This window comes from Odocoileus virginianus, chromosome 18, assembly GCF_023699985.2.
Source record: "Odocoileus virginianus isolate 20LAN1187 ecotype Illinois chromosome 18, Ovbor_1.2, whole genome shotgun sequence".
Classification (NCBI taxonomy): Eukaryota; Metazoa; Chordata; class Mammalia; order Artiodactyla; family Cervidae; genus Odocoileus; species Odocoileus virginianus.
This window is the reverse complement of record NC_069691.1, coordinates 45,006,406-45,032,670: the sequence shown is the minus strand read 5'-3', so window position 1 is coordinate 45,032,670 and position 26,265 is coordinate 45,006,406. Positions and strand designations below refer to the sequence as shown.

The 26,265-nt window shown below is 41.3% G+C and overlaps 1 protein-coding gene and 1 non-coding gene across 6 annotated transcripts in view; one reads left to right on the top strand and one right to left on the bottom strand.

The window, feature by feature from the left end:
• The window catches only part of FBXO16 (F-box protein 16), a 54,785-nt gene extending 28,737 nt beyond the window's left edge, over nt 1-26,048 (top strand). For 3 of the 5 annotated variants that reach the window (XM_070480646.1, XM_070480647.1, XM_070480645.1), the window contains 5 exons: nt 569-775; nt 5,336-5,500; nt 9,377-9,609; nt 11,321-11,423; nt 24,010-26,048. In XM_070480646.1, coding sequence (XP_070336747.1) covers nt 569-775; nt 5,336-5,500; nt 9,377-9,609; nt 11,321-11,423; nt 24,010-24,198 — 897 coding nt within the window. In that variant the 3' untranslated portion in view covers nt 24,199-26,048. Of the gene's footprint in view, nt 1-568; nt 776-5,335; nt 5,501-9,376; nt 9,610-11,320; nt 11,424-23,284; nt 23,311-24,009 lie in introns of all 5 variants that reach the window. The other 2 variants (XM_070480648.1, XM_070480649.1) reach the window with 2 other exon arrangements.
• LOC139039558 (U6 spliceosomal RNA) lies at nt 17,833-17,939 on the bottom strand. The gene has a single exon (XR_011492899.1). It is a non-coding gene; the product is annotated as a U6 spliceosomal RNA (small nuclear RNA).
• Nucleotides 26,049-26,265: the final 217 nt, after the last annotated feature.

Here is a 26,265-nt window from a genome sequence, read left to right as displayed (position 1 = left end):
CCATGGACAGAGGAGCCTGGTGGGCAACAGTTCATTGGGTCACAAAACAGCTGGACATGACTGAGCGACTAAACAGCAACAGGCATCAAGGTTCATGTACGTGTTCTGAGCACATTAAGGTAGACTGGGCTAAGCTAGGATGTCTGGTAGGTTAAGTGTATTAGATGCATTTTTAATTTATGATATTTTCAACTTATGATAGATTAATTGAGATATAGCCCCATCAGAAGTTAAAGAAAATCTGTATTTTGCAAGTCTATATATATTCTCAGTTTATGAATATGACCAGCTCCCCAATTTTTCTGTAACTCCAAGTTTTGAGGTCAAGTGCACGTCTATGTCCACACCAGCCTTGCTTGGGCTCACGCTCACAAATGTGAGAAAGAATAGGTAGGTGGCAAAACGTGGGGTGTACTCACTACAGAAAGAAATGCATGCAATTCGTTAGGAATAAGTTACTAAACTCACTTTCTGTGCAGTTCTTTATCTCTTTCATAATGCGTCTCTGGTGTCAGACTAAACCTGGAGCTTTTTTTTTTTTTTTTGCTTTGCTTTTTTTTTCCCCCAGTTTGACAAATGGACGGATACTCAGAGGAGAAGAATCCTGACAGGCTTGTTAGAACGCTGCTCCCTGTCACAGCAAAAGTTCTGCTGTCGAAAGCTTCAGGAGAAAATTCCAGCAGAAGCTCTGGATTTTACTACCAAACTCCCAAGGGTGTTATCTTTATATATCTTTTCCTTCCTGGATCCCCGAAGCCTTTGTCGTTGTGCACAGGTACAGACAAAGAAGCAGTGTTCGGTGTTTTGTAAAGACAGCCTAGAAAATACTGAAACTTGAGGAAAAAAAAGAACGCACGTATACAAAACCAAGAATTGACAAGATGTTCAATATGTTTAGTTTGTACAATTTGAATTAGCCCCCATCTCTTTTGTGTCTGGTTGTGCATTTAGTGCTCAAAGGGGAGAAAAAGTAAGCCATCACTAAGTGTCCATAAAATAGTATTAGCCAGTTGGGGAAATATATACACGTGTATATAATGGATTCATCAGCAGAGGACCTAGTAAAACCTTAAAGTGTAGAGTGCAGGCCATTCATAAATAGAAAAGCGCAAAATAAGGTGCTAATGTGATAAATACAAAAGCATGTGAGACTGAAGAAGTTCAGACTGGACAAATGTGCTCACAGGTTGGAAAAGCATCTGACCATTATTTTATTACAAGTAATTCCATGGTGTATTCAAATATTTTTTTAAGATATAAAATTGATAGTAATTTTGTTGATTTCTTTTCATAGTCTAGAAAGACCAGAAATTACCTGTCACTGTGCATTCACATGGTAACTTTAGTTTTTAAAATTAAGAAAATGAAAAAAAATTAAGAAAATGAATGCAGTAAGATAGATGACTTATTTAATAATTGGTGTTGGGACAATGAGGCAGTATCTGGAAAAAAAATTCTAGAAGGATAAAAGATTGATATGAAATTATAGAAAACCATTTCCTACTCAAAGGAGGGAATTCCTTGGTGGTCCAGTGGTTAAGTCTCTGCTCTTTCACTGCTGAGGGCAGAAGTTCAATCCCTATTTGGGGAACTAAGATCCTGTAAGCCACCAGGCATGACTAAAGGGGAAAAAAAAATGTAGTTAAAGGAAATCTAGGGAAGGAAGACTTTGTGAGTAATTTATAATATTCAGAGCCTCAAAAGAAAATGTATAACTTAAAATCTTGCTTTATTTATTTTATATATATTGTATTTATATTATATATGCTTTATAAATAAAGAAAGCAAGATTTTAAGTTGTGATTATAAAAATTAAAGTTTTCTCCATAGAGAAGAAAACTGTAAATAAATACAAACAGTAAACAGGAGGGAATTCCCTGGTATAGTGGTTAGGATTCAGTGCTTTTACTGATGAGGGCTCAGATTCCACCCCTGGTTGGGAGGCTAAGAACCTACAAGCTGCTGCAGCGTTGCCAAAAAAAAATTAAAATGAACGGGAAAAAACATTGCCAGCAAAGGAGTAATTTTTTTATTTTTTAAAGAACGACTATAAATCTACATTAAGAAGAAAAAAAAACCATAGCCTAGCAGAAAAATGAGCAAAGGAAGTGAACAAATAGTTCACAGAAAGAAAAGCAGATGTTTCTAAAATAGATAAAATGCTTAGCCTCATTTTCATGTCATCGTTTGTGACTCAGATGGATTGAGTTTCTTTTTTTCTTTTTTTAGTTTCTTTTTTAATGATAATATTTTATATTGTTGGGGTGTGGGGACACAGGCACCTTCATATGTTGTTGGTAGATAAAGTGATGCAAACACCAAGAAGAGCAATTTAGTAGTATTCAATTTTTAAATGGAGATTCCTGGACGTTCCCTGGCGATCCAGTGGTTAGGACTCTGTGCTTTCACTAACAAGGGTGTGAGTTTGACTCCTGGTCAGGGAACTGAGATCCTGCATGCCATGAGACATGGCTAAAAACTTAAAAAAATTTTTTTAATTAAAAAAAAAATAAGATTACCTTTGGCCAGTAGTTCCACTTCTTGGAATTTGTCAGATGGGTATACTTCAACACAGGCAAAATTTATGTCTATAAAAGAATATTGCATCATTGTTTGTAGTAGCAAAAGGTTGGAAATAATGGAAATGTCTGCTAATAGCAGACTGGTTGCAACTATCTCCGCAATATATCATCAAGAAAAAAAGGTGTAAAATTATCCTACCATTTTGGAAAGAATAAAAGAATGTATCCATATTTGTTAACCTTCTGGAATGGCATACAAGAAGCCAGTAACAATGGTTACATTCAGGGAGGGAAATGAGTGGCTAGATGACAAGGATGAGAGAGACTCTTTTTTTTTACTTTTTTTACAGTGCGCCCCTTGGTATCTTTGAATTTAGTGTTGATGTACACATGTTACTTATTCTAAAAATGAAACAATTTGTTTTTTAAAAAAGCACAGTGTTTTAAATGCCCAGTAATAGAGTATCATTCAGGCATATAATGAATTATTAGGCAGTCATTAGAAAACATGTTTTGGAAGAACAGAGATGCTTATTATATGTAAAATGAAAAAAGCATGATTTTAAATTGCAATGCAGTTTCCCAATTTTGCTTTCATATATACCTGAAAAACAGAAAGGAAAATAACTCTACCAGCTTGTTGATAATGTTTGGTCATCTCAGATTGACAGGGTTCTGGGTATGTTTTTCTTGAAGTTTCTCAGAATTTTCCATGTTTTTCACAGGGAGAATGTTATCATCCCAGGGATATGTGATACGAAACAGCCAGTCTTACCATCTCTGTGTACCGTATGTCAGTCTTGGTAGATTTCAGCATCGTATTTCACTCCCAGAACTGACTGTGAGGCAGTTGTTCTTTAGCTAGATTTAAAGTAAACAGTAAAGTCATGGCACCAAGATGAGCTGTGAGCTGTTTGAAAATGTGGTGGGGCTTGTCTTACAGTTTTGAAAGCTCTTACCTACCCTCAGCTTTCCTCATTCCTATGTAGTTTTAAACAAAAAGCAGCAAAAATAAAAAACAAAGTGAAATTTTATCTATCCCCAGTGTGGGGTGGTGGGGGGGAACCCCAGCTTAACTACCCAGGTCTGAACCAGATCTAAGTAAAAAGAGGAAGAGGGTGAGAATTGAGAAGAACTTTCTCCCCATCCCCTCCCTCCCAAACTCCACATCTTGATTGAATTAACTAACCATGTGAGGATTGAGGGCAGTGTCGTTTCATTTTGGGTGGCACAAAGTGGTTATCATCTCTATTTCTGCCTGCAGTGTTGTATTAGATCCTCTAAGCCTTTTCCTCCATGAGATCCTGAACCTACTGTTTCTCCAAATTATGCCCCCTTCTGCTTCCCTCTCCCATACATGTCTTATCTTCAGCCCATAAAATAATCCTGGACGTAATAGGAACTCCATACACAATGGATGGAAAGAGAGAGGAAGAGAGACAGATCAATAAACAAATGGATAGGTAGCAAGTTCCATTACAGAGTGTTCTGCTCCTTTTGGGGGCACTCAAACATTATTTATTATTGAGTTACCCTTGAAAAAGAGGCCAATTTTCCAAGGATGAAATGAATGTGAAGATTAGCTGTCATCTCTGCAATTCTTGAAAAGAGACATGGAATGCCTAGTCTCAACTTTATATATGGACTTGACTCTAGTTTCTACTAAGACTTATTTAAAACCTGGAGTAAATTATTTTAAACACTACTACACATAATAGGGTCACCGCCACCATTTGCTAGATGTGTAGGATTGACCATAATGCTATGAAAATGGAATGTACAGAATACTTTATTTTTTTAAATTTATTTATTTGGCTGCACCAGGTGTTAGTTGCAGCACGTGGGATCCAGTTCCCTAACCAGGGATCAAACCCTGGCCCCCTGCACTGAAAGCATAGAATCTTAGCCACCAGACCACCAGGGAAGTCCCCAGGATAAATACTTAATGCTCTATTGAATCCAAAAGGCTATTTAGGACATACCAATATAGTATTCGTCATTGTGTTCCCTTTATAAAGTTTATATTTAACTAAATCATAAGAATGGAGAGAAAACAGAAGCATATCATGAAAAAAATAAGCAATGTGCCAACTGGAGTTTCTGTAGCCTTCATATAACTTTCATATGCAGACTTCCAGAGATCTTTAAGAAGTTCCAAAGTCTTATCTGAAACTTAGTTTCCACATTTGCAAGGGGAGAATATTAATTATACTGCCCTTCAGGTTGTGATGAGGATGTTTAATAGCTTGATAAATATTAGTTGACTTGGATTCTGTCTGAATTAACATTTTTTTTTTAAAGAAAAAGGGGTACCCAAAGCCAGTGCTCTGTGTGAACCTGGAGGGATATTCAGGTTGGAGGGGACACGTGTATACCTATGGCTAGTGTATGGCAAAACCATCATGATGTTGTAAAGTAATTATCCTCCAATTAAAATAAATAAATAAAATTAAAAAAAAAATCCTCCTGCCTGGTTAGGAAGCACTTCAGGTAGGAGGTAACTTAGCTGTGATTTGGAGGAAAAGGAACAAAAAGAAACTAGTTGTGAATTCCAGGCCTGGTTTATCTAGTTAAAATTATGTTTACTCTGATTCATTCATGGGCTTCCCCAGTGGCTCAGCGGTAAAGAATTCACCTGCAATGCAGGAAACACAGAGAAGTGGGTTCGATCCCCGGGTCAGGAAGATCCCCTGGAGGAGGGCATGGCAACCCACTCCAGAAAAAAATAAAGTTCTCTAAGTACCAAGGTGATAACTCAAAACCTAGAGAAAGTGGACATGTAAACTGAATAGTTTTTAACTTTGTTTTTCCAGGTGAGCTGGCATTGGAAGAACTTAACTGAACTGGATCAGCTCTGGATGCTAAAATGTTTACGGTTTAACTGGTACATCAATTTCTCCCCAACTCCCTATGAGCAGGGTGTGTGGAAGAAGCATTATATTCAAATGGTGAAAGAACTCCATGTTACCAAGCCCAAGGTAAAATTTGGGAAAAGAAGCAACAGAATTACTAATATCAGCTACTTAGGAATTCTAGAACTAAGTTGTGGAAGGCCATTGGTTCAAAAGAAATATAACATGACTACAAAATTCCCTTGTTCTAAGAACTTAACAGCTCTTTTCAAGATACCCATGTTAGTTGAAAGTCATCTGATACTCACAAACCACAGTTCCACCCAGGATTCCTGGATTTCTGTGTCTCTTAATGCCTACAGAACCCAATTCTGACACTGGGATTCTGTGGGTAATGTGCAGTATTTATTACCTATGGGTCATCAAATTTTACTTAACTAATTCAAATTTTCTGTGATTCTTCCAGGCAAACTGAAGTTTATGTTTCTATCATTTATAAAGAAAAGTTTTGCAATAAATTAGTAACTAGGAAAGGGCATAATAGGCATATTAAAATTCTTTTTACTTTAGAAACTAGCAATGTAAAGTCCCTACATAGAATTGTAAACAGTAAATAATATGAGCATAAATTTTTCTAGTGGTTTTCTATGCATTATAACCAATGTTTATGTTCATTCTTATAGTCACAGTTAATTAGATAACTTATGGGAAATTTTTATGAGCTTTTTCTTTATGGCATGACCTATATACATGCAGAGTTGTGCATCATTTTGTATAATAGAAGAGTTCCTGAAAATTATGTGTAAATTAAAATTTTTAAATTATTTTTAAAACCACAGGGATTTTTTAATATAGAAAAGCTGCAGTGAGTCCTTTTTGAATTGAAGAATTCTTTTGAAATATGAATAGTTGGTTCTTAACATGCTCATTTACGTTTCATTTTATTGTGTTTACTTGAAGTAGAAACCCTCTACATTTAATATAGTAATAAACTGCATAATTAATACTGTTATGATTAAAATAATAAAAGCAGCCTTTCTGATTTCAATGATAGCTGTTCTTCATGAGAATTTCTTTTAAAAAGAAAAATTTTAAATGCAGTGGTAGAAGAGTTATTTTTAAAATTACAATAACTATGACTCCTTTTATCACACAGCTTTCCTTAAGTCTCATTCGAAGTCACTCATAGGCAGGGAAAGGCTTCAATAGCTGAAGCTTGGGTTATTCTGGGGCAGGGGAGTGAAAAGTGATTAACCAGGTTGTAAAATGAAAAAAGGTTTTGAGTATTGTATGTAATACTGATTTAAATACTTGGTCTTCAACAATAACTTTTTTTCCAGAAACTATTTATGCACTTCCCTGGTGGCTCAGATGGTAAAGAATCCACTTGCAATGCAGCAGATGCAGGTTTGTGCCCTGGGTCAGGAAGATCCCCTGGAGAAGAGAATGGCAACCCACTGTAGTATTCTTGCCTGGAGAATCTCCATGGCCGGAGGAGCCTGGTGGGCTATGGTCCATAGGATCATAGAGTTGGACATGACTAAGCAACTAACACACATATATTTTAAAATAATGAATAGTTCTGATACAAGAAAATTGACACATTGTTGCTTAGTATTCAATTTCCTTAGGGAGTACTTTGTTATAGTAAATTTCAGTTTTTCTACTAAAGAAAAAACTGGCAAATTAAACCCAGTAATAGATAAAAGAAGAATAATACATGATGACCAAGTGGGATATATCCAAGGAGAGTAAGGTTGGCATAATATTAAAAAGTCAGTCCATGTAATTCACAGGATAAAAGAGAAAAGATATATGGTCAATATATGCAAACAAAAGCATTTAAAATTTTTTCAACATTTGCGATTTTTAAAAGTCTCAAAAGACTTTGAGTAAAAGGAACAAATTTTTAAGTCATCAGTTTTCATTATTATCTATTTTGTTAAGGGGTCAATATTTTGTACTTTTCAAAATTAATGATATTTATTTATATATATAGTTACTAGCATTCATGCCTAAATTTTCTCCCCTGAAACTGCTTTTTTATTATCTTGTATTCTTTATTACCAGTGGTGTTAAACGAGACCTCTTTCAGCAAAAATAGATTTCATTCAATATGAACTCAGAAAAATGAAGCGAATGTCCATCTTATTTTATTTATTTTGTTTTTTGGCCACCACATGTGACTTGGGATCTTAGTTCCCTGACCAGGGATTGAACTCCTGCTCTCGGTAGTGAAAGCGTAGAGTCCTAGGGATTGAACTCCTGCTCTCGGTAGTGAAAGCGTAGAGTCCTAACCACTGGACCGCCAGGGAATTCCTTGAATGTCCATTTTAAGTGAGATCCGCACTGTGCTGTGCTCAGTCATATCCAACTCTTTTCAACCCCATGGACTGTAGCCCACCAGGCTCCTCTGTCCATGGGGGTTCTCCAGGCAAGAGTGGGTTGCCATGCCCTCCTCCAGGATTCGCACAAAACATCAAATACTAATCTAGTAATGAACCATCAATTATATAAAAGTAAAATGTCTTCTTACTCTGCTACTTACAATCACTCACTAAATAAGTAAATATTTATTAAATACTGTTATGTGCCAGGCGCTAAGAGTACAATGGTCTTAACCCCAATTTCTGGGAGCCTAGTCTATGGCCCAGGACACAGACAAACAGTTACCACATTGAATATGAAGTACTATCTATCCTGTAATAGAAATATGTACAAAGAACAGCTGAAACAAGGATAAGAAACTAACTGATTCTGCTTGGAGGAACTTGGGGAATTTTTAAATTTTCACAAACAATTTAAGCAAACCAATTTACTGAGCAAAGCTTCCCTAATCTCTTAAAGAACAAAAATTAAGCCTTTAATGGCTTCTCAACATAGCAGTACCTCTTCCCTTAGGCTACAACCGCATAAAAACCCTTACGAATTTTATACACACAAAAAAACAGACTTTCATTTTGGGCAATTAAAAAATAGACTTTCAAAAAAAATAGACTTTCATTTCCCAATTCTTTGGAAATGGCTGAAGTTTTGATAATTGATAAAATCTATAGTTTACCCATACATAATGGAAATTGTCTCTGTGTTTTAGATAGGTATGACAGGGTACTGTTTTTAAGAGTGTATATTTTTATGAACAAATAAACTGCAATTGTGGAATAACTGTATAATGATACGGTAGGTGAGGTGGCAATATAGGATAGAGAAGTTCATTGTGTGGGCTTGAAGCTGGACAATCCTGGATTCAAATTCTGACCCTGTGTCTTATTACTTGTGTCTTAATAGTAGTAGTGGAGAAATTAATCAGTTTATCCTACCTTCAGTTTTCTCTTCTGTAAAATGGAAGTAGTTACGATTACCTTTTAAAGTTATCATGAAGGTTAAATAAAGTAATGTAGGAACGGGACTTTCCTGGTGGTCCAATGGTTAAGACTCCATGCTTTCAATGTAAAGGGTGCAGGTTTGATCCCTGGTAGGGAGAATTAAGATCCCGCATGCCTCACTGTATAACCCCCCTCAAAAAATAATAATAATGCAGGAATACTTCCTGAGACAGTGCCTGACACATACAAGCACCTCTGGGTTGGTGGCTGCTGTGATCATTGCCACCATTATCGCTGCCATCATGGTGATGATGATAATGATGATTTTTTTTTTTTAAGAATTCATTTACTTATTCATTTTTGGTTGCAAAGGGTCTTCGTTACTGCCCTTGGGCATTCTCTAGTTGCAGTGAGCAGGGGCTATTCTCTACCTTCCATGCTCAGGGCTCTTATTGCGATGGCGTCCCTTTTTGCAGAGCACAGACTCTAGAGCGCTGGCTCAGTGCTTGTGGCACCACCGGCATGTGGAATCTTCCTGGACCAGGGAGTGAACCAGTGTCCCCTGCGTTGGCAGGCAGGTTCTTAATCACTAGACCACCAGGGAAATCCATGTTCTTTGTTTTACTTTTGTTATTATTATAGTGTTTTGAGAACAGAAATAATTTTCTCCTTCTAGACACCTCCAAAAGATGGGTTTGTGGTCGCGGATGTTCAACCCATTAGAAGCAGTTCTCCAGGGGGAAAGCTGTCTCCTTCATCCGCTTTCCGATCCTCTTCCTCTTTGAGAAAGAAGAACCACCCAGGGGAGAAAGAACTCCCACCCTGGAGGTCTTCTGACAAGCATCCAACTGATATCATTCGCTTCAATTACCTGGACAACTGTGACCCCATTGAACACAGCTGGCAAGGGTAAGAACTGTGCCCTTCTCCACTTCTTTCCTTTTGGAAACAATTTACCACCACTTTGGTCTATGAAAAGATGAAAACAGAAGCTACTGTGAAATATAAATGCTTTTCACTGGTGGTGGAGGTTTAGTCACTGAGTCATGTCAGACTCTGTGGAAACCCATGGACTGTAGCCCACCAGGCTCCTCTGTCCATGGGGATTCTCCAGGCAAGCATACTGGAGTGGGTAGCCATTCTCTTCTCCAGCGGATCTTCTCAACCCAGGGATCAAAACTGCATCTCCTGCATTGCAGGTGGATTCTTTACTGCTGAGCCACCAGCGATGCCCCAAGAAGCAAAAAGTGATTGAAAGTAAATGAACCTTTGTTGATAAATTTGACCTTTTCTTTAGGATTTGTTTGCATTTTGTAGCTATAATGTTTTCTTACAGCTTCTTTTAATATTTTTTTTAAATATTTTAATACCTCAGATTCCAATCTAGCACCATAGGGTTCATATAGTCTTTTCTGTCTTTGCGCCTCCTTTCTGTGACATTGAGATATATACATATATTTGATTATATATATACATACATAATTTTGTATGGGCTTTCCTGGTGGCTCAGAACCCACCTGCAATGTAGGAGACCTGGGTTCCATCCCTGGGTTGAGAAGATCCCCTGGAGGAGGGCATGGTAACCCACTCCAGCATTCTTGCCTGCAGAATCCCCATGGACAGAGGAGTCTGGCAGGCTACAAAAAGAGTTGGACACAACTGAGTGACTAAGCACAGTACAGCATAATTTTGTATAAAAAATATATGAAGTATACACACAGAGAATATATTTACTTAACAAATTCTGGAAGTAATTTCTGAATTGCTAACTCATATCATTATCAAAACAAATTTGCTAACTAGAATTCAATGTTCATTTCTGGTTCATTTTGCCTTTAGCCTGAGGGTATATACTCATAATAATAATAATGTGGATCCATACTTTATCCTATTATATGCAAGCATTTTAAAAAACAAATATTAATGTTAATACAAACAAGATTATTGAAAACAGCTTAAGATGTCTTTGCCTGTGTTTTTGTCCTTAGGATATGTTCTACTAAGGCTATTCAGACAATTGACTGTGTTAAAGTCCCATGAAGTTATTCCTTTGTGTGGGGTAACACCACCAGCTGTTTTTAGATTTTTGGAATTTCTTTTATTTCTTGGTTCCAAAGTCAAATATACAAAACAAAGTGTATTTGGAGAAGTCTCCAGTACTGTTCCATGTTCCTAATTGGATCACAGGGGAATCCTACGGATAGGTAACTATTTTTTAAAAAGTCCTTACATTTAAAAAATCATAAAGGAGAGGAAGTGAGGCAGATAAAAAAGCATAAACACATACATCCACCCCTTTCTGAAAGAAATGGTGTCACACAGTACATACCACTTTATCCCTCTTTCTTTCTTTCTGTAACAATATATCCTGGAGCTCACTCCACAGGTATATAAAGAAATACCCTGGCCTCCTTTTTACAGCCCACACTCCTCCATTGTGTGGATGTGTCAGAGTTTATTCAACCCCTTCTCTATTGATAGACACTTGACTTGTTTCCAGCTGAGTGAAGATAATCTTTTAAACCGCAGGAACAACAAAATCAAATAGACAAACAGCTATGCCAACCACCAAAGCTTTAAAATGATATTTATAATTTCCCCAATGCTCTCCAATTAACAGAAGAAGGAAAAGACATGAAATGACTCCAGCTTTCAACCGACAGTCACGTGATAAGAAAAATAAATCACAGGACAGATCTAAACTAAGAAAAGCACAATCACTGGTAAGTATTGCTTACAAAACATTTCTCCCCATAATGTTAATGAAAAATGCTGGATCTCTATAATCCTCTTCTTGAGATTGATTTTTCTAGGGGGAACCATCAAGTAACGGTTTAAATTCTGGTCTCTGATACTGACTGGCTAGCTGTGTGACCTTGAAGATACCCTTTATTTAATCTCTCTGAGCCTCAGTCTTTTTAAAAGCTTGGATGGATTAATGTGTGTGAATCTGCTTTGAAAACTACACAATATAAAGGAAGTATTATTATCATTGTTTCTTTCTTCTTCTGTGAGTCCTTTGGGGTCAGAGAGGGGAACCTATAGAAATTTCTCTGTAGAAATTACTTATCTGTAGAATATAAGATCCACTGACCTAAGAAAAAGGTATTGTGCTGTGCTGAATTGGTCAGTTGTGTCCAACTTTCTGCAGTCCCGGGGACTGTAGTCCACCAGGTTACTCTGTCCACAGAATTTTCCAGGCAAGAATACTGGAATGGATTGCCTTTTTCTATTCCCCGGGATCTTCCTTACCCAGGGATCGAGCCCACCTTCTCTTGCATTTCCTGCATTGGCAGGAGAATTCTTTACCACTGACATCACCTGGGAAGCCCAAGAAAAAGATATTGAGTTGGCCAAAAACTTCATTCTGGTTTTTCCTTAACATCTTATGGAAAAACCCAAAGTTTTTGGCCAGCCCAATATGCATTCCATAGCTGTTCTGTCACCAGTGGAACATGATGATAAAAGTGCATTCTAAATAACTTCAGAAAAAAAATGAATTAAGAACTTTTCTTTCCCTAATTAAAAAATAGCTAATTGACAACCTAATAAAAGTCAGTGGTTGTGACTAGGGAGCATTATTATTTCAGAGCAGAATTTCCCAAATTGTGGTTCTGTACCCCCAATGGATCCCTTTCAGCACATATGAGAGTCTTTGGAGCCAAGTAGAAGGGAATAAGGGTGGAATTAAAAGTTTCCATTAGTAGTAAAGATTTAGAAAAAGGCTGCAGATACACACTAAAGGAAAATTAATATAAAATGGATGTCAGTTGGGAGAAGGATAAGTGTGTACTCATGAATAAATCACTTTTATAGCTCTCCTTTAAAGCTTAATTACTTTCTGTTTCAATGCATTTTCAAGTGTTATGTTCCAAAAAGAGAGAGAGAGAGAGATGAGCTTTTTGAAATAGGTTAGTCTATATTCTGAAGAGACAATCTGGTTGGACGGGATGAGACTTATCACAGACATATGTATGGAGGCCCAAGGGAATGAGGAAGCTTAAAATAGAGCAGTAAAATTGTCAGTGAAAACCATTAATTGGGAAAAATAACTATGAGGTTTATCACCCGAGACATTCAGGCATGTGGCTGCCTAGTTGCTGGCCCCTCCTCAGCCAGAAGTAGAAGAGAAATCTGGGGGAGAACAGGGAATTTGCAGGAAGATAAAAGTTGGTGACTCCTGCTTACAAACTATGAGCACAATCAGACATTTCTCTGGCTTAAAAAACAAAAATCAAAGGCTAAACAGAAACCCTCCCTCTGGGTTTTTGACATTCACCATCTGTCACCCTCTAGCAGGGCTTGCTTAAGTTAAAATAGTCATAAATTAAAGACTTCAAAAGTTGTGCTCATTCAAGCTGAAAGGGAAACCAGGGCAAAGTAAACAAGGATGGAACACCGTTAAGCTATGAGTAGGTGAAGCGGGCGATTATGTGGATCTACTTGTGTGTGTTATTTGATCAGTCATGTCTGACTCTTTGTGACCCTGTGGACTGTAGCCCGCCAGGCTTCTCTGTCCATGGAATTCTCCAGGCAAGAATATTGGAGTGGGTTGCCATTTCCTCCTCCAGGGGATCTTCCCGACCCAAGGATTGAACCTGGGTCTCCTGCATTGCAGGTGGGTTCTTTACCATCTGAGCCACGAGGGAAGCATACTTGTGTGGTTTCTGTAAATATGCTAATTAGAATCACTGTTTCTGCTTAATTATGATAAGGAGCGCTGAGGCATAATTAAACCTTCCAAAAGTGAGCTGCGATGTTTGACTCCACATTGGTGTCTGTGATGTGTGTGCATGTTCAGTCTTGTCTGACTCTTTGTGACCACATGGACTGTAGCCTCCCAGGCTCCTCCTTTCCAGGGGATTTCCCAGACAAGAATACTGGGGTGGGTTGCCATTTCCTACTCCAGGAGGTCTTTCAGGCCCAGGGATTGAACCTGAGTCTACTGCGTCTCCTGCATGGGCAGGCAGAGTCTTTACCACTGTGCCAATGGGGAAGCCTTGCGGCTATTCAGGCCACAGGCTGCAGGTGGCTAAGGCCCTCCCTGCACATGCCAGTTGCCCCAGCATCCACCACATCCCTCCCTTGCAGGAAAGGAGCAGCCTCCTCCATGAGGCAAGGTGATTGTGAAAATGAAATACTAGCTATGGGGCCTGAGAGGAGAGGAACTGGGTCTTGAGGAAATTCATTTAGGGGACATAAAGAAAGTAAGGAGTAAATAAAATCTGACAATAGAGTGGATAATGAAGGACCTACTGTATAGCACAGGGAACTCTGCTTAATGTTGTGTGGCAGCCTGGATGGGAGAGGGGTTTGGGGGAGAATGGATACATGTATACGTATGTCTGAGTCCGTCTGCTGTCCACCTCAGGCCATCACAACATTGTTAATCTGCTATATTCCAGTGTCAAATAAAAAGCTGAAAACGAAACAGAAACAACCGGTGCAGCTGTGGAGAGAGTGTGGTAGACACAGCCCAGGTGTGATTAAAGTGGAGAAAATCACATATTCATTAGATAGAAAGTTCTTGCGTCATTTAGACGGGTTTATCTAGGAAGATTCAGGAGGAACTAGAGAAACAGGTGAGCAGGAAAAACTTAGGGGAACAGCTTACAAAGCCAGGATGAGAAGGATAGATCACCAACGCCCAGGGAGGACCTAAGGCCTGAACAGTGGTGGGCTCCCTGTCCTCAAAGTGGGAAAGGGGCGTGTGATACTAGGAGAAGCTAAAGCTTTGTGAAATGGAGGGGTTAGGAGAAAAACAGCACAGTGTGAACTACAAAGAATATTCCTTTGAATATCCCCAAACTTTTTGGCACCAGGGACCAGTTTCATGGGAGAATTTTTCCATGAACCGGGTTGGGGTGGGAGATAGTTTCAGAATGATTCGAGTGCATTACATTTATTGTGCACTTTATTTCTATTATCATTACATCAGCTCCACCTCAGATCATCAGATATTAGATCCCGGAGGTTAGGGACCCCTCTCTCGGCTATCTCTCGAGGGCATGGCTATCAGGTCACTGAGGCATCTTCACTGTTTGCCTGTCATTACTGAGAGCCTTCAAATATTAGAGTTCTCCCCCTAAACAGAAACATTCTCAAGGAAACAGTTTCAAATCTGTGTATATTGCTGTGAGTTGGTGATGTTTTCTACTATTATTAGGTTTGAGTTTCAAGGGTACCTGATTCCCCTTTTAATTCTAGCACTGCCTCATCATAGCTGCTTCATTGAACCACCTTTTGGTGTGAATCAGTGATAGAAGCTAGGCTTCCCATGTGGCTCAGTGGTAAAGAATCCACCTGCCAATACTGGAGATATAGGTTTGATCCCTGGGTTGGGAAGATTCCCCTGCGAGAAGAAATGACAACCCACTCCAATATTCTTGCCTGGGAAAATCCTATGGACAGAGGAGCCTGGCAGGCTACAGTCTGTGGGGTCCCAAAGAGTTGAATAACGACTGAGCAAATCTCTTATCTATTTGATCACCAATGCTTTATCATTTTGAAGGTGATTTATTAAAATTATATAAACATCAAGGTATGTTTATTACCATTAGTTTTTTGTTGTGGTGGTTATTTGTTTTGCTTTTTGGCCACACCACGTGGCATGTGGGATCTTAATTCCCTGACCAGGGATTGAACCTGTGACCCCTTGCATTGGACGCTCAGAATCTTAACCACTGGACCATTAAGGAAGTCCCATCATTAGTTATTATAATAAAGTTCCAGACAGAACAAAGTCATGAAAAAATACAAGCACCACAAGACAGCCAGGTGGCATCTTAAACCTCAGAGATTTTCCCATCTTGAGTAAAGACTTGAAAAAAATAATTTTTAAAAATCTTAACAGCTGGCCCCACGATTCCTTTTTGGGAAGAGGAAGGAGGGAGCTGTCTCCTTGGGGGAAATCCACAGAGGAGCAAATGCTACAGGCACCTGGACGCCAGGGGAGGGAAAACCTGCCAGGCTGGAGATGAGAGGAAAAGTTTCTTGTTTCTGCTCCTGCAAGGTGAGGGAAAAGGAAAGGAAAGGAAATAAGGGCGGAAAGGAAAGAAATAAGACCAGGAAAGAAAAGTCAGCCAGACAGAGAGAAGCTGAGCCTGGGCAGGGGATAATGACACATCAGTGTTAGATGGCAACCCAGCCATTGCCAATCAAATTTGTTCCCTATTACTGGGATGTAAAGCCTGCCTTCCATCTCTTTAGGAAATCCTACTCAATTTATACATGGAAGCAAGATCTCAGTAGTCTAGAAACCAAGAAAGCCCTTCAGGACTATGTACAAAAACCAAGGTGGGGAGGGCGGGACTTCCCTGGCAGTCCAGTGGTTAAGACTTCACGCTTCCAGAGGGGAAAGGTTTGATCCTTGGTAAGGGAACTAAGATCACACACACTGAGCTTGGCCAAGGAGGGAAAAAAAAAATGCTATCCTTAAACATAAAACCAAGAGGGGTGGGCTTTGGGCTTCCCAGGACTGGAATTGGGGCCCAGCTGAGCTGACATCTTGTTTTTTGTCTGTTTTTTGTTTTTCCTTTTTCCTACCAAATTAAGTATAAAAACAAATACCTTTTTGTCTCATGCTTAACTTTTTTCCTTGAAGGTTAGAAGTCCTCACTTTCCAGGTTTTTGATTTAGCCAAGGATTCAAAAAGCTTTCTGTTTGCAGTGTTCAGCTAAATACAAGTAACAAAAGCTGCTAATTGCCTGCTTACTCTAATTGCTTTAGATAAGACCTTATCTTGCCTGGTGCTCCTCCCCTTAACTCCAGCCTCTGCGGTTACCGTCTTGACCTCCTTCCAGGATAACTTGATTCTTAAAGTCCTGATTGTTTTGTAATAGTCTTTAAGCTTTCTCACTTTTTTCCCCCTATCTGGATTACAAGAGGAGGAGAAAGGAGTGTTCTCTAAAGTGATTCATGGTTCATGTCTAAGAAAAAACAATGGTTTAAGAATTGGGAAACCCCTAGTTCTGGCCTTAGCTCTACTGTTGACTAGCAGACACTCCAGCTATTTCTAAAATAAGTTAGAATTGCATCTTTTCTTTTCTTAATAATTGAGGTTTCTTTTAAATATTTATCTTATTTATTAAGTATTTATTTCACTGTACCGGGTCTTAGTTGCAGCACATAGGATCTTCAGTCTTCCTTGTGGCATGTGGGATCTAGTTCCCTGACCAGGATGGAACCCACACCCACTGCACTGGGAGCACCGAGCCTTAGCCACTGGCCCTTAGCCACTGGCCCACCAGGGAAGTCCCCGAAATACCTCTTTAAGGTCTCTTCCAGGCTAACGTCTGAATCTCTGGACCCTCAATTTCCCACCACATTTACTCTCTGCTCTCCCCTAATGCCAAAAAAAAATCCAGTGTATTCATGAATCCTAATTCTAAATCATTAAAAACTGGTTTCTGTCTCCTTTTTTTTTCTTTGAACTTTAGGAAACCTAATTAATTAAAACAGAAGAATTTATAAAACATAGTTTATACAGTGGTTTTCTTGCAAGGCGTCTTTAATAGACTTCTTTCAAATTCTGACAAATACACTAGGTGTTTGGTTTGAATGTGCAGAACTAAAAATATCTACAGGAGAGATTTTTAATTACTTAGTTCAATCAGTGAAATTCCTGAGAGTTCCATTTGGAAGAAAGAATAAGAAAGAATATGGGGGACTTATCTGGTGGTCCAGTGGCTAAGACACTGTACTCCCAATGCAGGGGGCCTGAGTTTGATCCCTGGTCAGGGAACTAGATTCCACATGCCACAGTGTAGACCTGAAGCATCCAAATAAATAAATAAATTTTAGCAAAACAACAATATATTTTTTTTTTAAAAAAGGAATATGGGCTTTGCAGTCTGAGAGACCTGGCCTTTTTTTTTTTTTTTTTTTCCATGGTAGCGAGCAAACAGGATTTATTTCAGAGAGAAAGCACGAAACTCTCAGCATAGACACTGAGAGGAGGTAAAGTGCCCCAGAGTGGGGCTTTTTTACTAAGCAGTGCAACTTTAGATAAGTTACTTAACCTCTCTGAACCTCAATTAAAAAAATTTTTTTCCCTTTTTTATTCATACTTTTTTAACTTTATATTTTAATTGGAGGAAAATCGCTTTACAATGTTGTGATGGTTTCTTCCATAAAAATATGAAATGCTTCACCAATTTGCATGTCATCCTTGAGCAGGGGCCATGCTAATCTTCTTTGTACCATTCCAATTTAAGTATATGTGCTGCCAAAGTGAGCACTGAACCTCAATTTCTTCATCTATAAAATGGGAATAATGATACCTCCCTTGCAGGACTGTTGTGAGGATTACATGCCAGGTATATACATAAAGTAGTCAATACATGTTCATGTTCTCCTCCACTAAACACCATCTTGTTTTTCGCTTTGTTGACCAAGAGCACATGTTTGGGCCTGAAACAACCTAGGTTCAATGCCTGATCCCACAATTTTAGCAACTCAGTGATTTGCGACAAGTTAACAATCTTGGAAGCACTGTTTTCTCATCTGGAAAAAGGAGTTAGCAACAACAGTGCCCAGCTCTAGGAAGCGTTCATGAACTAGTCACATCCATCAGAATCACATCAGATCACCATGGGGACAGCAGGGATGCTAAGAGACTGCTGATGCTGAGTGGCTGCTGAGTTGCTGACGAGGGGTCAGCCAGGAGGAGGCTCCAACCTTCTCTTTCTTGATTTTACCTTTACATTCCCCACTTTCCTTTTTTTTTTTATTATTTTTAATTGATTATTTTTGACTGTGGTGGGTCTTAATTGCAGCATGTGGGATCTTTCACTGTGGGGCGTGGGCTTCTCTCTAGACATGGCTCGCGGGCTCAGTAGTTGTGACTTGCAAACTTAATTGCCCTGTGGCTTGTGGGATCTTAGTTCCCCCACCAGGGATCAAACCATCGTCCCCTGCATTGGAAGGCAGATTCTTAACCACTGGACTACCAGGGAAAGCCCCTCCCCACTTTTCTTTGTCTTTCTCCATTGTCTTCTGTCTCGCAGTTTCTGCTGTGTGAAAAATGGTTGCATCCAGAGCGGTATGAGATGGAACCCATGTATTTTCTTTCCCTGCACGGCCTCCATAAATCTTGTGTCTGTGCATGACTCCTCAGTGCTGGGTTTTTGATTCCACGCCCCCAGGTAGAATACTGTGTGTTGAACTCAGTGCTATGGATTTGGTGCTGTGCGCCCTCCTCTGCCTCTGATACCTCCAAGATGAAAAGACCTAATTGCTAAGAATCCTGGGGGCAAAATTAATTCTCAGGAAGGACCACAACTTAGCATCTTTGCATTTCTCCTTTGCCTCTGAAAAAGCATAGTCTGCTTGCTCTGTCTTGTGGCCTCTTGTTTGATCATGCTATGCATAATAAATTAACTTGGCATTTCCAACAGGAGTAATTCTACTTGCTTCTCTTTCCCTGAACATTTAGACTGGGGCCAAATGGCTTCTTGTTTTTACTTAAGAGTTAGACAAAAGAGACTTCCCTGGTGGTGTTGTGGTTAAGACTATGCCTTCTAATGCAGGGGCTGCAGGTTCAATCCCTGATGAGGGGACCAAGATCCCACATGCCTCACTGCTCAAAAACCAAAACAAGAAACAGAAGCAATATTGTAACAAATTCAATAAACAACTTTAAAAATGGTCCACATCAAAAAAAATCTTTAAAAAATATATATGTGTGCATATGTAATCTATATGTATGTACTCGTGTATAACCCTTTGTGTTAAATAGTTTGGCTTTTTACAGCAAACTACATTAGAAGTCAATTTTCTCAGACATGGATGCTTTGAAATGTAAATTCATAGTCCCTACTAACAAACAACCATAGGAATTCTATGTCCTCTGCACATTTGGTGGCACATCCCGATTTTATGTCACCTACTTGGGAGGCTGAATGGTGCCATCACATAATCTTGGGCTTAAATTTCAAAACCCTGGCTAGAATTTTCTGCTTAGCCTTTCCCCCACAACTGACAGTTTTACCCCAGAGCTAAAGACAAATGAAGAACAAAAACAGGCCTGTTGCAGTGTTGATTATTTCTTGCTCACCTCTATTTCTCTACTTTAAAAAAAGTTTAAGGTATATGTTTTTTAATGTGGACCACGTTTTTTTAATGGCCACATCATACAGCATGTAGGATCTTTAGTTGGGGTGTGCAAACTCTTAGTTGTGGCATGCTGGATTTAGTTCCCTGACCAGGAATGGAACCCCAGCCCAGGAATGGAACCCCAGCCCCTTTGCATTGGGAGCTCGGAGTCTTAGCCACTGGACCACCAGGGGAGTCCTAGACCCATTGTTTCTTGACTGCTTTCCCTTCGTTCCTGCAGTCCTTTCTTCCCTTAAGATCATTAATTACTGAGAACTGTTTAAGGGCAAGCATTGTGGCCAGGCTTAGATCACAAAATGTCTTGGACCAAAATGGGTTCTCTTATGTCAAAGATGTCATGCCTGACTCTCTTTCTCCAGGGAACCCCTTCCCTATCTGCTTACAACACCCAATGTTGACATAAAAGAAATTTCCAGTTATTTCAACCAGATCATCAGATGCTCTGGATCAAACTCAAGACTGTCAGATTTGTACCCTTTGTATATATCCTCAGGATTCCCAGGTGGCTCAAGTGGTAAAGAATCCACCTACCAATACAGGAGATGCAGGCAGGAGATACAGGTTTGATCCCTGGATCAGGAAGCTCCCCTGGAGGAGGAAATGACAACCCACTCCAGTATTCTTGCCTGGAAAGTTCCATGGACAGAGGAGCCTGGCAGGCCACAATCCACAGGGTTGCAAAGAATCGGACACAACTTAGCTACTGGACACACACACACGCATATAATTCCCCATATTTTGTCTTTCCTCTTGTCATGATGGGCATTAAAGTCTTAAAATGAAGAGGGTCTACAAACTTGTTTTCAGGGACAACCAGGAAGGTTGGTGGCTGACCAGCCCACTCAAGATGGCTGTTCTCTTGCTCTCTGTCCGTCCCCTGCCCGACCAGGGCCTTCTTCACTTACACTGACTCTGGCCTTCCTACATACTTGCCTTGGGCCCCAGCTAGTGATTGTCCTTATCAAAGGGGCGGTGAGGGGCGTGCCCTTCTCTTGGTTTCCCTGGTAATCGATGAGCCCATCTGACATCAACTCCCCTGTGACTGGCAATCTCCCCTTCCACCAGGAACAAAGACTGCTGCCGTGTCCTGAAGGTGTCTGCTGCCCAAGGTGGGGGTGTTGCTCTAGGACTTTGCTTCAGACACATAAGCTCCCCATCTGTCAAACCATTGATGTCTCTGTTGCTTGATGCACGTGTACGTGCTAAGTCACTTCAGTCATGTCTGACTCTTTGCAACCTTATGGGCTGTAGCCCAGCAGGCTCCTCTGTTCATGGGATTCTCCGGTCAAGAATACTGGAGTGGGTTGCCATTCCCTCCTCCAGGGGATCTTTCTGGCCTAAGGATCGAACCCTCATCTGCTGTGTCTCCTGCATTGCTAGTGGATTCTTCACCGCTGAGCCACCGGGGAAGCCCCTCTGTTGCCCACTCCGGGCTTTCCTCAGTCTTGAAGCTGGGCAGATGCAGGCTTTGTAGGGCTTTGAGGTGCAGTCCAACAGGTGGGCATAAAGAGACCAGCTTCCAGAGCCCCTCAGGAAGGGATTGAGAAACTTGACAATTTGGGTAGGTGGTGACAATTACCAAGAGGAGAGGTGGTGGGGCAGGGGAGTCCCTGGGACCTGTCAGGGTGGAAAAGGAGAGCTTGAGAGGAGCCTGCCTGGGCCTGTGGATGTCCCCCTGGGGGGACTTAGGAGAAAGGGTTCCTCAAGTACAGTGATAAATATACTTTGCACTGTAATAGGATTCCATTTGAAACTGTTACAGCCGAGGTGTTACGAGCCTATTCTTGTATCACAGAAAGCTAGGCTTTTCCTCCATTTGGCAGGTATTATTTGATTTTCCTTGTTCCTAAAATAGCACAAAGGAAGGCTTCTGTTTGTTCTCTTACCTTGTGCTAATCTTGGAACAACATGAAAATGCTGACTGTACGCGGATCTTGAAACAACCCCGAAAACTTCCAACACGGGAAGACAATTAATTCCCACTCATTCCCCCTTTACTCTTGGATTCCATCGACTGGCTGTGTTTAACCCCAGTTTTGCCTACTCTTTCCCAGAAAAGTCACAGCTAACATGCATGGATCTACTAAAGGCAGGAGCATAGATTCTGTAGGGTGTGGGATTCCAGCTTGATTCTCCGGGGGCTGACGTCTCATCAGAGAACTAACACTGAAGAGCATATGTTCAGTGCTAAGTTTGGGGATCTGGATGATAATGGCTTCAGGAATGCAGCTGAGACAAAAATCCCTGAGGGCTGAAACACTCAAGCTTCTTGGAGAAGGTGGGCCTCCAAGGATAGACGTAGAGAAGGAGTAAAGAGAGCAGGTGAGTAAGTCAGAAAGAGAAAAACAAATATTGTATATTAATGCATGTATGATATGCATATGGCAGGCTACAGTCCATGGGTCTGTATGACTTAAAGTCACAACCAAAGTGACTTAGCATTCACACACCACACATATATACAGAATCTAGGAAAGCAGTACTGATGAACTTATTTACAGAGAAGAAATGGAGATGCAGATGTAGGGAATGGACTTGTGGACCCGGCAGCGGGAGGAGAGGCTAGGAAAAATTGAGAAAGTAGGATTGATGTACCTACACTCACTCACTCTCAAAGTCACTCAGGTGTGTCTGACTCTTTGAGACCCCATGAACTGCAGCCCGCCAGGCTCCTATGTCTATGGGATTTCCCAGGCAAAAGTACTGGAGTGGGTTGCCATTCCCTTCTCCAGGAGATCTTCCCAACCTAGGGATCAAACCTGAGTCTCCTGCATTGCAGGCAGATTCTTTACCATTTGAACCACCAAGGAAGCCCCATGTAAGCTCATAACCTGTGGGAGGCTGCTATATAGCACAGGTAGCCCAACTTGGAGCTCTGTGATGACCTAGAGGGAGGGGATGTGGGGGGAGGGAGGCTCAAGAGGGTAGGGATATATATACACACATACACACACATATATATATCATTATGGCTGATTAACACTGATGTATGGCAGAGACCACCACAACATTGTAAGGCAATTATCCTCCAATTTAAAAAATAGAGAGAGACAGGCAGGTGGAGGGTACAGGCGAGACCAGCCTGTGTGGAGCATCTCTGCGGAGGAAGAGGGACCCACTGGAGACAGCAGTCATGGCTGAAGCAATGTCTGAGTCAGTGAGAGCCTAAAGTAGGATTTTCCCCAGATTAATGGAAACCCTGCGTGTTGCAAATATATCCATCAGAGCATTAGAGGGAGGTAACGGATGATCTGACTCCTGGGACCTGCCAGCTGAGTATGGAGTTGTGGGGGGGGACAGCGTTTGGAGGGGCTCAGCCTCTGTCCATCTGCTTGCTCTCCTGCGTTGCTCTGCTCAGTCGGGGCCGAGATAAGGGTGCGTGTACCTCCTTCTGCTCCCTGTAAACTCAGCTCGTATTCTGTCTTTCTCTCGCTCTCTCCCTTCCTCTGCCCTTTCTGCTCACGGCCAGATGTTGAGGAGAAGTCCTTCCTCGCTGTGAGTTTTGGATGGAATGTCCACCTGTGACATCAGTCTTGTGTGTGCATGCCCAGATTAGCAGGGACGGTAAACGATGGGGACTCTGTCAATACCAGGATCACGAGTCTCCAGACCCAGCTCTAACACTTTCTAGCTCCTTGAACGCTGGCATTTCCACTACCTGCTCTTCAGTTACATTTATTTGAAAAATGGAGACGTTAATACCTCCCTGTCTACCTCACACAATTTCCTTGAGGCTCAAATGAAACACGGTTGTGAAAGTGCTTTGGAGACAAAGAAATGTATTTATTAGGAGTAACTCAATACTTGAGGGGTTGCATGAGGGGGAAGATGGTGAAACTGGGACGTCTCAATAAATCCCATCCAGTCCTACGATTTTATAAAATGGTTTTATACTACTTTGTTGTTGTTTAGTAGCTAGGTTGTGTCTGACTCTTTAGCAACCCTGAGGACTGTAGCCCACCAGGCTCCTCTGTCCATGGAATTCTCCTGGCAAGAATACTGGAGTGGGTTGCCATTCCTTTCTCCCGGGGATCTTCCCGACCCAGGAATTAAACCCACATCTCCTGCGTGGCAGGTGGATGCTTTACCACTGAGCCACTAGGGAAATCTTTTGTATTCCTTAAATAAGTTGAATTAGATAGCTTTTTCTGCTATTCTAACACTCACTCTAGCGGTATCTTTTTTCCTCCCTAGAGCTCCTTAAATGCAGAACCCAGGGCCTCCCTACATGTTCCAGCTCACCTTGCTTGGCTTCCTCACCAGCCACTGGGCCTCCCAGCCACTGAGGCAGCAACAAAAACTCTCACACAGCATCTGCAGAGGCTCTCTGGACTTCAGTCATCGCCCCAGGCCTTCCAGCAGCAGCTGATGCAAAAAATATGAAAAGATTTTTCCAAAAGCGACAAGATGCTCTACACAGAGACGTGGATGTCACTTGGATCCTCGCTTAGAAACGGCTTAGGAACCTTATTGTGAAAGCAAGTCCTGCAGTATTTCAGGAACAGGTATTCACCGCACAAACGTTGACATATTTATAAACTTAGGAATGTGATGATAGATACCATGGAGTGGATAAAGAGACATATGATAGTGTCCCTGGTGAGGTTGGCTGTGTGAGGCCAGGTCTGAGAAGGATATGACCAGCACATCCCCAAGGCTCCATAAGCAGTTTAGGATTGGGACAATTGACTGTGGTGTCATAGTTTGCTGGGTCTTGCTGTAACAAAGTCTTAGTCCGTTTAGACTGCTGTAACAAAAGTACCATTGATAAGTGGGCTTCCCTGGTGTCTTAGAGGTAAAGAAACAGCATGCAATGCAGGAGACTTGGGTTTGATCCCTAGGTTGGGAAGATCTGGAGAAGGAAATAGCAACCCACTCCAGTATCCTTGCCTGAAAAATCCCATGGACAGAGAACCCTGGTGGGCTACAGCTCACGGGGTAACAAAAAGTTGGACATGACTGAGTGACTAAACCACCACCACCATTGATGAGTAGCTTAAAAACAACAGACATTTATTTTCTGGAGGCTTGGGAGTCCAAGATTAAGATGTGGGCAGGGTTGGTTTCTTCTGAGGCCTCTCTCCTTGGCTTGCAGACGACTGCCTTCACCCTGTGTCCCCACAGACTGTCTTCCTTCTCTGCACGTCGATGTCCTAATCTTCTCTTACTGTGTATATGCTAAGTTGCTCAGTCATGTCCGACTCTGCCACCCCATGAACTGTAGCCCGCCAGGCTCCTCTGTCCATGGGATTCTCCAGGCAAGAATACTGGAGTGGGTTACCATGCCCTCCTCCAAGGTGATCTTCCAGACCCAGGAATCCAACCCACATCTCTTAGGTCTCCTGCCTTGGCAGGCGGGTTCTTTACCACTAGTACCACCTGGGCCTCTTATTATATGGACACAAGTCAGATTGGATTAGGGTCCACCTATATGACTCTGTTTAACTTTGATTACCTTTTTGAAGACACTCGCCTAAGACAGTCACATTCTGAGGTCTTGGGGGTTAGAACTTCAACATAGGAATGGGGGGCAGGGGTTACAACTCAATCCTTAACTCACACTGTGGGCAAGGTAAAGAGAAGATGAGATGGAGAAGCCCCTGGGAACCATTAACAGCAGAAGCCTCTGTCATCCTTGGGCCTGGAGAAACAAAAGAGACAGGGTGTGTTATTCCTAGAACCCCTCCAGAGCTGTGGTCATAGGAGAGGGGCCGCCCAGCGTGGGTGCTGTATGACAGAGGAGGGCACCCACGGTGGAGACCAGGGTCTGGCAGAGAGGGAGGGAGAAGACCCAGCCCTCTCTCTCCCTGCCCTTCACACTCCTTCCTTCACACTCGGATAGTGCTCCTCTTCGGTCAAGAGCCGAGAAAGAGGAGCTGAGAACAGCGAGGCCTGGGGGCTGCAGCTTGTAGATGGCAGGCTTTGAGGCAGGCAACGGGCTGACAGGTGTGGCCAGGGGTGGGAGGGGAGTGGTAGGATTTGAATGGGACGGTGAAGAATCACCAGCTCAGTGGAGAAAACAAAGACATTTCCAGAGGAGGAATTAATTCTGCATACTCAGGTAACTTAAATGGGCTTTAAAGTGTCATCAGAAAACAGAAAATGCTACTTAGCTGCAAAAAATATTAGTCATACATTTGAAACTGAACCAGTATTCATGTAACCATTTCCAGTCCCAGAAGTTACTATTCTAAGATACTTGCTTGCAGAAGTAAAGCAGAATGATAGAAAGATACGTTTGTCAGTCTTGTCATGTTGAACACTTACGTTCTTAAAATGGGGTGGGAAGTATTACTGGAACTGTTTTGGAATAGAAGGCAGCTCTCTGCCTCGGGAGGGTGCCTGTGTGACCGCGCCCATCAGTGGTCACAGCATGGTTATATGAACTGGGTACGTCTCCTGTGTTGTCGGGCCAGAGCTGCCATAACAAAACACCATAGGCCGGTGGCT